The sequence below is a fragment of the Loxodonta africana genome, chromosome 3 (assembly GCF_030014295.1).
Source record: "Loxodonta africana isolate mLoxAfr1 chromosome 3, mLoxAfr1.hap2, whole genome shotgun sequence".
In the NCBI taxonomy this organism is placed as follows: Eukaryota; Metazoa; Chordata; class Mammalia; order Proboscidea; family Elephantidae; genus Loxodonta; species Loxodonta africana.
In genome coordinates this window covers 89,187,213-89,200,035 of record NC_087344.1, presented here as the reverse complement: position 1 = coordinate 89,200,035, position 12,823 = coordinate 89,187,213, and the positions used below count along the sequence as shown (strand labels likewise).

General features: G+C 38.0%; 1 protein-coding gene across 4 annotated transcripts in view; it reads left to right on the top strand.

Annotated features, from left to right (window-relative positions):
* EPS15 (epidermal growth factor receptor pathway substrate 15) overlaps positions 1-12,823 on the top strand; it is a 176,969-nt gene that overhangs the window by 161,563 nt on the left and 2,583 nt on the right. For all 4 annotated transcript variants that reach the window (XM_064281947.1, XM_064281949.1, XM_064281950.1 and 1 more), the window contains 3 exons: positions 7,406-7,482; positions 8,815-8,977; positions 11,271-11,461. In XM_064281947.1, coding sequence (XP_064138017.1) covers positions 7,406-7,482; positions 8,815-8,977; positions 11,271-11,461 — 431 coding nt within the window. The remainder of the gene's footprint in view (positions 1-7,405; positions 7,483-8,814; positions 8,978-11,270; positions 11,462-12,823) is intronic.

Genomic DNA, 12,823 nt, shown 5'->3' with positions numbered 1-12,823 from the left:
TCTGCCATATAATCCTGCCTCTCTACTTATCTACTAAGTAAATGACAAAATTAAGAAATTCTTGGAAAACAAAATTTGAAGAAGGGCAGGGTAACAGGGAATATAGGGAAACAATGAAATGGAAAATATTGAGTAAAGAAATGAAAACATTTTAGGAAGAAACTTGCAAATGATCCATAAAAGGACTGTTTGGAGGTAGGGGAGACAACTCCAGACTGGGCTCTTGTTCCGGCAGCAACAACAACAAAATAATTAGGAAAGAAGCGATTATTTAAACAACCACAGGCAGTGACCTTAGAGAACATCAAGTACAGCAGCTTTTTGGTCTTAGGACCCCAAAGAGCTTTTGTTTATATGGGTTATATCTATCAATATTTACTGTATTAGAAATTAAAACTGAGATTTTTAAAAGCAATTAATTTAAAAACAATAATAGATTCATTACATATTAGCATAAATAACATGTTTAAAGAAAACTGTTTTCTAAACAAAAAAATTTAATGAAAAGAGTATTATTGTTTATACGTTTTTACAGTGTTTTGTATTGTCTGGCTTAATAGATGACATCAGTCGCTGTGAGCCAGAATCGACTCAGTGGCAACGGGTTTGGTTTTTTGGTTTGGATCCTCGTATCTACTTAGGCATTCAGTCTGCTGTACTAGGTTGTTTTGGTTGAAGTATGAAATGAAAAATAAATTTCTAGCTTCACACAGATACATAGTTAGAAAAGGGAAAAGTATTTTAATAACCTTTTCAGGTAATTATAGATATTCCTCTTTGATATTATACCAAAATTCAACAAGTTTTCTTTAAAATATGAACCCTTATCAGTAAATTTTTCATATTCTGTTACATTAAAATCCATTGGTCTGTCTTGCATATTGAATGGGTCTTTTACCCATACATGATTTTATAACACCACGCCCTGATCATTTAGAAAATATTGGTTCACTAAGCTATATAGATTTTCCAAGTGTTGGTACATTTTATTGTACAATATTTTTAAAAAATCACATTTGTTAGTATCACATCCATCTCATCAGAAAAGTCTAAGTATTGCTGAGCTGTTAAGCTTATAGTGATAGATACCAGTTTTCTAAAATTCTAATTTTTACTTGATAGCTTGAATTTTATCATTGCCAAAAAAAACAGTCATTTGTTTTCCTCAAGAAATGTTATGAGGAAAAAAACAAATGTTATGATATCTGTTTGGAGAACCCTTAATAAAGGTTTCTATCCCCTTTTTTTCCCCCCAGTATTTTCAATAAATATGAGTGTCTCCTATTTGCCAGACTTTCTTCTAGGCCTTGATGATATGGTAGTGAACAAAACTAAGTTCTTGTCTTATTTATAGAGCTTATATGGGAAAGATACTGATAAGTGCTATGAATTAAATCAGGGTAAGGAGATAAAGGGTGACACCTTAAATGTAGCTTTGTCATTTGCATCTTCACAAATAAGGCATTATCAGGATAGAAAAAAAAATTTTTTTTTTTTTTTAATCAGAATAGGATGATCTTAATATGTAAGGAAAAAATACCAGGAAAAAAGGCTGTTTAGGAAGCATGCTAAAATGTTAGGGTTATTTCTGATAATAAGGTAATGGATTATTTTTTTATTATTATTATGCTTTTATGTGTTTTTCCAAAGTGTCCATTACCTATTAACCTTTATTGCGGGGAGGGGAGTGTTAATGAGGTCACATTTGCATTTGAAGCTTGATTTCTGCTGGTTAATGGCGCATAGCTCCTGGGTGCATCAGTAGGAGGAAAGCCACCTGCAGAGTTCCCACCAAGTACTTCTGGAACTCCCCAGCAGCTGTCTCCCACGTGATCTGAACAAGCTGGCACTCAGTGCGTCCTTTCGGTTTCTGGGCAGGCGTCTGCTTCATACCAACCATGATCACTGTCTGACCTGATCTGACAAGTTCTTGCCAAAGTCTTAATCCCCCAATTTGGGCAAAAATGTTCTGTCATTCATCCAGGGTACATTCCCCAGTTTGGATCAGTGCTGAATAGGTCTTTTATGCTGATGAGAAAGTGTGGGAAAACTCTCTAGTAAACTGTATGTTCTTCATGTAGAAATGTCATGTTTTTTATTACTTCCCTTCACAACATACACCTCACAGTATTTTAGTCAAACCTGCCCTGGTTCAGTGCTGTTGTCGTATGTGTTCTGACTTCTCCTAAAGGCAGGGGACCAAGGGCAGAGAAAAAGCATGAAGCAGATTATTCCATTCATCCAGTGAAATGAGCCCAACTCCTTTTCCCTTGCCACCTTTCTACCAATCAGGAGAGCATCAAGCCTGTTCAGGCTGTACCTCAGCTGCTGCAGCAGCGGGAATAGCAGGAAGAGGAAGGGAAAGAAGGGAAAGCCTGAAACAGCACCCACGATACAGCTGGGCCTCAGGCATGGGACTCAGTAGACATGCATCAGTACGAAATCGACTTGTATGGCTAAGCTGCAGGACTTCCTTTAACACTGGGCTTCTCAACCTCCTCTTCAGACACAGAGCCACTGGTGCATCCCTAAAGGACTGATTTTTGTAAGCTCCTGCCCATACTTTTCACCCACTTCCTCCACCCCATGACTGTCTCGGTGACAAAGCAAACAAAAATAATACATCTTTCTTGCCCCTCTTTTGTTGATTTGCGTGTTATACTCATTTTTAGACATAAAGTGAAGGCACACTTTGCACATTTAAATGAGTGGGTGGACACGTTTTTGTACGAAGATGATTTGTAAAGCAGTAGAGCAGGGGAAGAACAGGAGACTTTTTCTGTGCCTCTGCTTGCTCTCTGTCTTGCCCTCTCTTTTGCAATTCTCTTTTCCATCCTTCCTTTCCAGATCTTTCCTTGGTTTCTCTCCACCTTCCTGTTTCAGGCAGCAATTCTTATAAACATTCTTTGACTTTATTGATAGCCCTTGCTCCTGAACAGGTGAAGCCTGTTTCAGAACAGATCCATTCACTGCAGCTGAAAATGTTAGCCCGCTTGGTAAGCGGACTGTGATGAAACAGTAATGTGTCACACTTGTGGAGCAGGAGATGTGTCATTTTGCCCCTGTTGTATCCGGCACGGCACCTAGCACATAAATAAAAAAAACCTGTTGTGGTCGAGTCAATTCCAACTGATAGCAACCCTATATGACAGAGTAGAACTGCCCCATAGGGTTTCCAAGGAGGGGCTGGTGGGTTCAAACTGCTTATCTTTTGGTTAGCAGCTGTAGTTCTTAACTATTGTACCACCAGGGCTCTACCTAATATATAGTAAGCACTTAATAAATAAAAATTTTTGAAGAAATAAGTACATATTTAAGTTATAGTCATTAAAGGACTTCCAAAAACCTACTGCCATTGAGCAGATTCTGACTCATACAGACCTTGTAGGTCAGAGTAGCCTCATAGGGTTTCCAAAGCTATAATCTTTGCGGAAGCAGACTGCCACATCTAACCTTTTCGTTAGCAGCCGAGCATTTAACCACTGTATCACCAGGGCTCCTTATTAAGAGACTTACTGCTGTCTAATATGTGGAAAACATTGCACTCATTTTTCAAAACAAACCCAGATGTCACCTCCTTTGTGAAGCCTGTTCTGCATCATCATTCGGCTCCTCCACTATTTGTGTCTTACGCATGCTTCTGTTGTTCTTATCTCGTCTCTTGCTCAGCCATTTGGTACTGAGCAGGAGTATCAGCTGTTTTAATGTATCCCTGTTGTTGGTGTGTGCTGTCTAGTTGATTTTGACTGAGGTACACCAAAATTAAAATCCTTCAGCTATGATTTTAAAACATCCTCCTGTGTAATCTGAAGCCCAGCAAATATGATTGGTTGGTTATATTAACCCAGAAAATATTCATTGCATCTATTATGTGCTATACAAATTGTCTCAATCCTTTGTAAAATGAGAAAGAAATTAAATATATAGACTTAAGTGTGCTAGACCCCTTTATTTCAGACCTTCCTGTATATTCATGTAATTTGATAAGACTTTGCTCTCCGTACTCCATCATTCCTGTTATCACAGACGATGAGCATTTTGAGAGGTAATACTCCTCAGCATGAGTAGGTTATGGCAGGGCCCTATAGATTTTATTTTCTTCATCCAGTTGAATGGCTTTAAATACTGTCTCTATGCTAAAGAGCCACCCCATTTTATACTCGCCGCTTTGACTTCTTCCCCACAGACTCATAGCAACCTGCCTTAACATCTCTGCTTGAATGTCTCATAGGCATCTCAAATGGAACATGTCCAAATAGAATTCTTGCCTTTTCCCTCCCAAACATGTCCTTCCTCCAGGCTACTCCACAGTCTACCCTTTTGCTCAAAACAAAAACCAAGAAATCATCCTTGACCTTTCTTTCCTTCTCCTGAAATCACTCTACCTTTAAAATGTATCATTAATCTGTCTTTCCATCTTCACTGCAGCCACCATAGGTCAAACCATCATCATCTGTCTCCTGAACTACTGTAATAGTCTCCCAACTAGTGTCCTGCTTTCACTCGCTACGTTCCCCACACAGCAGTCACAGTGGTAATAAACAAAACAAACCTAATCATATCACTCTTTTGCTTTAAACTTTCCTGTGCCTTCCCAGTTTTCTAACAACCAAATCTAATCCCCTTATCCTGGGCAACCTCAGTTTTTCCAAACCTTTTCTATATCCTGGTACACATTTTTAAAAAGATAATGTTTATGCAGTAAACTGTATAAGCTACTAGGTTACCTCACTCCCCACTACCTCCCTGGGGCTAAGGGGATCAATACCTCAGATACCTGTAACCTATTTCTAGGTTCACTGTTCATGCCCCTGCTTACCTCTCTGTTGTCATACCATGCTTATTATCATCCCATATGCTTTAGCCACACTGCCTTTCTGATCCTTGAACATGGCAGGCTCCTTCCCATCTTAGGGACTTTGCCCCGGTTCGTTCTTACCACCTTAAATGTCAACTGTTTAGAGAGGCTTCTCTGACCATGCAATCTAATGGAGCCTCTCCAGTCTTTTCCTGTCACATTCCTGTTTTATTTTTATCATTCTAATAGATACTTTGTCCCACTCTTCGCAACTGGAACCAAAGCTCTATGAGACCAGGGGCTTTCTCCCATCTACCTTTATGACCCCAATACCACAAATAGCAAATAGTAGACTTTCTGTTCGATGATTGAATGAAGGGCAACAAAGACCAAACAAGAAATGCTCCAGTTAATGCAGTTCTCCCCTCATCTTCCCCTCTTCAATCTTAGGAATTCTGTCATGTTTTATAATCTGTTGTTGTTAGTTGCCATCGAGTGGATTCTGACTCATGGTGACCCTGTGTGTGCACAGTAGGGTTTTCAAGGTGTGGCCTTTCAGTAGCAGATCTCCAGGCCTGTCTTCTGCGGTGCCTCTAGGTGGGTTCGAACCACCAGCTTTTCGGCTAGTAGTTGAGCATTTAACCGTTTACACCACTCAGGAAACCTTTTTTATATACTAGGATTTTTTGTAATGCTTCTATTGAAACAAAATTCCTGGGTAAAAAAAAAGTTTGCAAATATCTGGCCTAAAGAATGAAGACAGACATATGTTCCTTAAATGATCTGGCCTCAGTCTTTTTAGTTCTTTTTTAAATCACCCTTCCACATTTTTCAGCTCCCTGGAATCCCTTCCATAAATACACCATGCCTTTTTTTGTACCATGATGCTTTTGCAATGTACTGTTCTTCTGCCCGGAATACTTCATTCTCCCCGACCTCCTATCTATCTGGCAAGCCCCATTTCGTACTTCAAAAGACCTAGCTCAAGTGGAATGACTTCTTTGATTCTTTTCCTTATTCTCCCAGATAGTGACTCCTACTGTACTTTTTTCATACATCGCTAAAAGCTTTTACCTGTTTCATTATTGTTTGTTAAGTGCCTTCCAGTCAGTTCCAACTCATCAACCCCTATATACAACAGAATGAAACACTGCCTGGTCCTGCACCAACCTCGTGATCATTGTTACGCTTGAGCACATTGTTGCAGCCACTGTGCCAGTCCATCTTGTTGAGAGTCTTCCTCTTTATTGCCGACCTACTGTACCAAGCATGATGTCCTTCTGGGACTGGTCTCTCCTGATAACACGTCCAATGTACAGGAGACGAAATCTTGGCTGTACTTTTTCCAAGACAGATTTGTTCTTTCTTTTGGCAGTCCATGGTATATTCAATATTCTTCACCAGCACCACAATTCAAAGGCATCACTTCTTCTTTGGCCTTTGTTATTCATCATCTAGTTTTCACATGCATGTGAGGCGATTGAAAACACCATGGCTTGGGTCAGGTACACCTTCGTCTTCAAGGTGTTATCTTTGCTTTTCAACACTTTAAAGAGATTTTTTGCAGCACATTTGCCCAATGCGATGTGTCTTTTAATTGCTTGACTGCTGCTTCCATGGGTGTTGATAGTGGATCCAAGTAAAATGAAATCCTTGACAACTTCAGTCTTCTCCCCATTTATCATGATGTTGCTTATTGGTCCAGTTGTGAGGACTTTTGTTTTCTTTATGTTGAGGTGTAATCCATACTGAAGGCTGTAGTCTTTGATCTTCATCAGTAAGTGCTTCAAGTCCTCTTCCTTTTCAGCAAGCGTGGTTGTGTCATCTGCCTAACACAGGTTGTTAATGAGTCTTCCTCCAATCCTGATGCCCCGTTCGTCTTCATATAGTCCAGCTTCTCAGATTATTTGCTTAGCATACAGATTGAATACAACCACCAACACCAGCCACTAAGGATTATTTGTTTACATGTCCCTAATTAGACTGTGAGCTTTTCAAGGATAGAGATTTTATCTTATTTTGTTGGACTTGGTATATGGTCAACAGATGTTTGGTGAGTGTTCATTCTTCAGTGGATAAGCCTTGTTTCTTGTTTTCAAGGACTTTACAGTCTAATAAAGGTGATATTTCAATCACAGATGACCATAATACAAACTACAATCAGTCGGTGCCAGACAAGGAAGAAATCACTTCTTGTCGAGAGAATTAGAGGCACTTGGATTACTCCAGGCTTTGTAGGTGAAGTAGCATTCGAAATGGGCTTTGAGGAATGAGCGTGAGATGTGGAATTGATGTCTAGCTTTTTTTTGCTTCTCATGTCTGTATTAGAAATAGTTTAAATTCATAGGAGGTATATTATTTTACCATTAAACACTAACCAGAATTAGTTTACCTGTGTTTGACCTTGAATCATTTATCGGTACATTTAATACAAAGAAATTCATCTTGTGGGATTATCCCTGTGCTGTTAGTTGTGAACTTTAGTCAAATTCAGGAATTAATATTTGGGATTAGGTATTTCTTTTGTCTGAATATTAACAACTGAAAAAGAACATGAAATGTGATGTATTTCTGCCCTGTTGCACTGATTTTCTTTATTCATTTTAGCCACAGACCCCTTTGCTTCTATTTTTGGAAATGAATCATTTGGAGATGGATTTGCTGACTTCAGCACATTGTCAAAGGTAACCTGCAATGATTAAGGGAAGAAAAAATATACTGTGTTTGCACCAAAGGAGCAGTCCCTCTTTTCGGTTATATAACCCTCAAAGACATTGCAACTTGATTTCAATAAGCCACAGCAAATGTTGATTTCAGATAGAAATCAAAGATAGATGTAGCTAGACATTCTGTACATGAATAGGCTATAGTAATGGTATAGGTAATGTCTAATTTTCTCGTGACAGAATTGCTTGACAATTTTAGTGCTTTTCTTCATAGTAAACTAAATTTTGTTTTCCTACTTGACTAGCTGGGTCATTCACTGTAAATGTGGGCAGCCATTCCATCCTCTCTGCATTGGCTACTTGGTTTTATATGCTGAGGCTGTTAGGGTCAATATTAAGATAATGAACACATATAGTCCAGCACTTATGTCTGCTCCCTTTTATCCAGTGTAGCTCTAGGGTTGAATTCAGATTTAAAGAGAAATAGAATATATGTCAAATTATCTGTATCAGTGGTTCTCAACTAGGGGTGATTTTGCCCCTCGGGGACATTTGGCAATGTCTGGAGACATTTTTGGTTGTTACACCTGGGTGGGGGGTTCTACTCACTTCTAGTAGATAGAGGTCAGAGATGCTGCTAAATATCCTACAATGCACAGGATGGCAGTATCCTCCCCCAAAAAAGAATTATTGACAGTGCAAAATGTCAGTAGTGACACCGTTGAGAAACCTTGGTCTAAATAGATTTAAAAATCATTAAATCTGATTCATTGTGGAGAAGTGAATCTTTCATTACTCTGCATTAAGACTATCATTCTGTGGGATCCGTTTGCTTTAAAAAATTAATTTTTAAATTGTCTTTACAGTTTTTCAAGATGCCGTTTTCTTCGGCATTAGAATTAAATGTTTCCTATATTGAAATGCATTGGGAAGTATGGGATCAGTATTTTTTTTTATCATTATTGGGTCAGACATTAATTTGAGGGAAGACATGCATTCCCTTTAAAATAAAATGAGCTTCAGATGGTTTTGTATTTAATATTGCCTGAAGCTTGACAAACCTTTAATCTAGAATTGGCTTGTTTTGATATCTGTTGCTTGGCTTGTTTTAATATCATCTGTTGCTGTTAATAAGTAGTGATTTTATAATCACAATTATCTAGAACTTTTTTTTTTTTAATTTCTCCCTTTTGGCCCTGAGTGCAAAGATTAAAATGTCAGTGCCGTCAAAATCAAAATAAGGAAAGCTGTATAATACCTAACATCATTCTTCCAAATGCTACATGGCCATGCACAGTTTGCTTGGTATTGTATATATAACCATACCTGAACATTTTTCTTCCAACAAAGGTCAATAATGAGGATCCATTTAGTTCTGCCACATCGAGCTCTGTCAGTAATGTGGTCACTACAAAAAATGTGTTTGAGGAAACATCAGTCCAAAGTGAAGATGTGCCCCCAGCATTGCCACCAAAGATCGGAACTCCAACAAGGCCTTGCCCACCACCACCTGGTATGAGAGCTGGTACCTTTCTTAAATCAACTAGATGTCTTTTCTTTTCCTGAAGAGTACTCTGTGGCCGTTACTTGTATACTTACATATTATGTAAAAGGCCTTAAACAAGTGATTCAAAAAACATGGCTGAAGCCCATGGCTGTTACCTGTCCGAGCCCAATACAGAATTGCAGACATAGGCTAGCATGTGTAACTCATGAACTGCTTTTCTGGCAAGAGCTAATTGTTTTGTTTTTCTTAAATAATTTTAGAGAGGCAAGACTTGGAAAAAGGAACTCGTAGATGAAACCTCTTACTTTTCAAAGCCCACTGATTACCATTTGAACAATAGTTTCCAAGTTTCCTATACTTTGGTGTTTTCATTAATTTTAGAAAAGAAGATTGTTTCAAAGTCCCCTTTTTTTCCTGCCAGGTGTAAACCAAAAATCTTTTATTGTGATGATGTATGGCTGAATTCAGAGATCCAGATTACAGTAGTTTAAAATATTGTTTTTCTTGACGAAATACATAATTTTACCTCACTTAATAAAAGAGTTCTTTATTTTATAATACTGGATATCTTTTTGTCCAGAAAAATTCTTACGCACTTTGGATTTTTTTTTTTTTTTCTTGCAGTATAGAGTCTCTATGAATCGGAATCGACTCAACAGCAGCGGTTTTGGTTTTGTTATAAAAAAGAAAGGGTTTTTTTTGTTTGTTTGTTTATTTGTTTGTTTTTTTGTTTTTAATGAAGATAATAAAGTTCATGAGAAGTGACTAAAAAGACAATCCCCTCAGTAGTTTTGGTGCTGCTATGTGAGAAGACACCCCCATTCATTGTCATTAATCATATGTTGTTCCTTAGTGAAATTTCAGCCCCAGTAGTTAACAGATTATTACTCTCACCTTTTTATAATACCTTTTCATGGTATTTCTTGATCGGATTATTTTTCTGTTCTTTGACTTAAAGAATTACATGCGCAGTTGTTAATACTCAGTTACCTGTTGAAAAATCAGATAAATGAGTTAAGTGATTCCTAGATTTTAAGGGAAATTATCCTATATTACATGTTGCTAGAAAGTAAGATTGTTAGAATAAATTTTTAAAAATAATAAGAATCAGTTTTTTTCTTCAGGTTTTTATGATGCCATTAGTGAGATTATTTTTTTAAATCCTAAGTAAAATAATACAGTAGTGCCTTGATTAAATCTGAATCTTCAGCAAAGTGAGTATATGTCATTGTAGAAAGATCAAGAAGGAAGGGAGGTTTGTTGGAAAGGGCGCTGGACTGGGAGCCTAATCTGGGCTCTAATGCTAGGCTCTAATCCTGGCTGTCCCACTGAATAAATTCTGTGACCTGGAGTGTATAATTTATATATCTGATCCTCAGTTGCCTCAACTGTTAGATGGTGGTGATAATTTTGCCTACCTCTGCAGGATTGTTTAAAGGATCTGTGTAGAGATCTTTTGCAAGCTGCTACAAGGATGAAAAAATATTACTATTACCAGCTTAATGCGTTTTAGGAAAAATATGTAGTTGAAGATATTTTAACACCTATTCTTACATCTTTTCTTCAAGAAGTACTAAGTTTAAGTAAGACTTTAAAATAAGAGAACTCATTTGAAAATGGTAATGAGTTAATGAGCGACTAACAGGACCATATGCTGCTGTTGTCAAAGATTAGTTTCTCAGCAGCCACTAAGCTTTAGTCCCTAGACTTCAAAATATTCTGTTTATTCTTCAGTTTGAAATACTGTGGGTGAGAAAAAGTAGGTGGGATTTTGCCAAGATAATTTTAATTTTATGCTTTCAGGTATTGTGTATAAATTCAGAGGAAAGTAAAAAGTATTTTGACATTTTTCAAAGGTCATTTGCCCTCACTTCCACTAGTGGATAACTGAATAATTAACAAACTGAGGTTGTAACACCAGAGAAGGTTCCCTTTATTCCTTGTCATTCTTCTCCTCTTTTATCTTTTCCTCCCTCTTGGGAGCATGCTACATTGGGGGAAAGGGGTAGAGTTTAATCTCTGAACAAAAATAAGATTCCTGGCCCACTTATTCCACTTTGTTATTTGATTCCCCCCCCCCCCCCATTTAGCTACATAGAGCTACATTTATTTTTTTGAGAAGTTGTGTATGAAAAACTTGAGGACAGATTGTTGGCGTGGCCATTTAAGGTGATACTGAGAATGTGTTTTAGGCACTCACCCTCATCCCCTACCCCCTAGTTCTCTAATGCTCCCCCTTGCTCTTATTCTTGCATGTTTGTGTTTGCTAGTTGAGTTAATTGTGATGATTTTGATCCAGGGAAAAGACCAGTCAACAAATTGGATTCTTCTGATCCCTTTAAACTGAAAGATCCATTTCAGCCTTTCCCAGGCAATGATAGCCTCAAAGAAAAAGATCCTGATATGTTTTGCGATCCATTCACTTCTACTACTACTACTACCACTACCAATAAAGAGGCTGACCCAGGCACTTTTGCGAACTTCAGTGCTGTAAGTACTGTGAATGGGCCGTTTGGGGGAAAATCTTTCCACTTATAATTTGAAGAATTTTCAAAGATTACTTTGGAGTCTGCCAGATTTGCATAATTTGAACTAAATTTACCAAAATACTAAACATGATCTTTCATTCTTCCCCCAAGTAAAACCTCTGATTCTGTTTTGATGGTTCTAAAATTGTTCCATTGCACAAATAATTTTAGTAGTCTTAGTTCTTTTGGGCCATTAGAGGGTCATTCGCTTTCTGCCTCCTGGATAAATAATGTCAGTAATGAGCTTGTGTCTTTGTAACTGTGTATGTATATTTGTGCATAAAGCTTTGATGATTTCTGGAGAACAGTCAGCCACTATTATATGAGAGGACAGGGCCAGGGCTTCTTTGAATACGAAGTAAGATTTTTGTTTTGTATAGTAGCTTTTTTCAAATATAAATATCAGTTTTATGAAATAAAAGTAATTGTCAAAATCTGAACAAATCGTTACTTGTTTGGAGGGCTCTAATTCACTAACCTTCCGTATTTACTCTGCATTCTCTCAGAGCTGACTAGAATAGGCAGACCATTAGATACAATGGAAGGATGCTGTGATAATGGCACAGGCAGGGCCCATGAGAGCACAGAAAATGGGGCAGCCAGCCATGGAGGTATCAGTCTGGAGGGATGTAAAGTAATGACATATATCCCATCACTATTCAGATAATTAAAAAAAAAAAAAAAAAAAATTCTCAGAGTAGCTAACAAAGTTTCATTTTCCCAGATTTCTTTTCAGGCAAAAATGACCTTCATTATCACTACTATTCCACAACATAGCCCTGGTGGTACAGTGGTTAAGGACTCGGCTGCTAACCTGAAGGTCTGCAGTTCGAAGCCACCAGCCTCTCCATATGAGAAAGACATGGCAGTCTACTTCCATAAAGATTTACAAGCTCGGAAACCTCATAGGGCAGTTCTGCTCTGTCCTATAGGGTTGCTAAGGGTCGGAAGGGACTCAACGGCAGTGGGTTATTCCATAACAAAGGAATTTTCTTTACTTATCACCTTGTACCCTTGAGATTAGTTTAGAAATAGGAGGCCTAGTAGCCTGATAAACCTGACCACATTCTGCCTAATGTCTCCCTCATCATTATAGCATTTGGTCACCCAACCAGCCTCTTTATCCTGGCAGCAATTTCTAGTTAGAAAGGAGGTAGACAGGGAATCTGCTTGCCTCTAAGGTAGACAGAGTTGGAGTGAGCTTCCTAGCTTCTGAATCCATACTCTGAATTCCATGGCGTGTCCTAAATGTGAAGGAGTAGAATAGGAATAAATATTTTGAACATTTTAAGAATGGAGTGTCAGAATTATTCTGACTTGATTT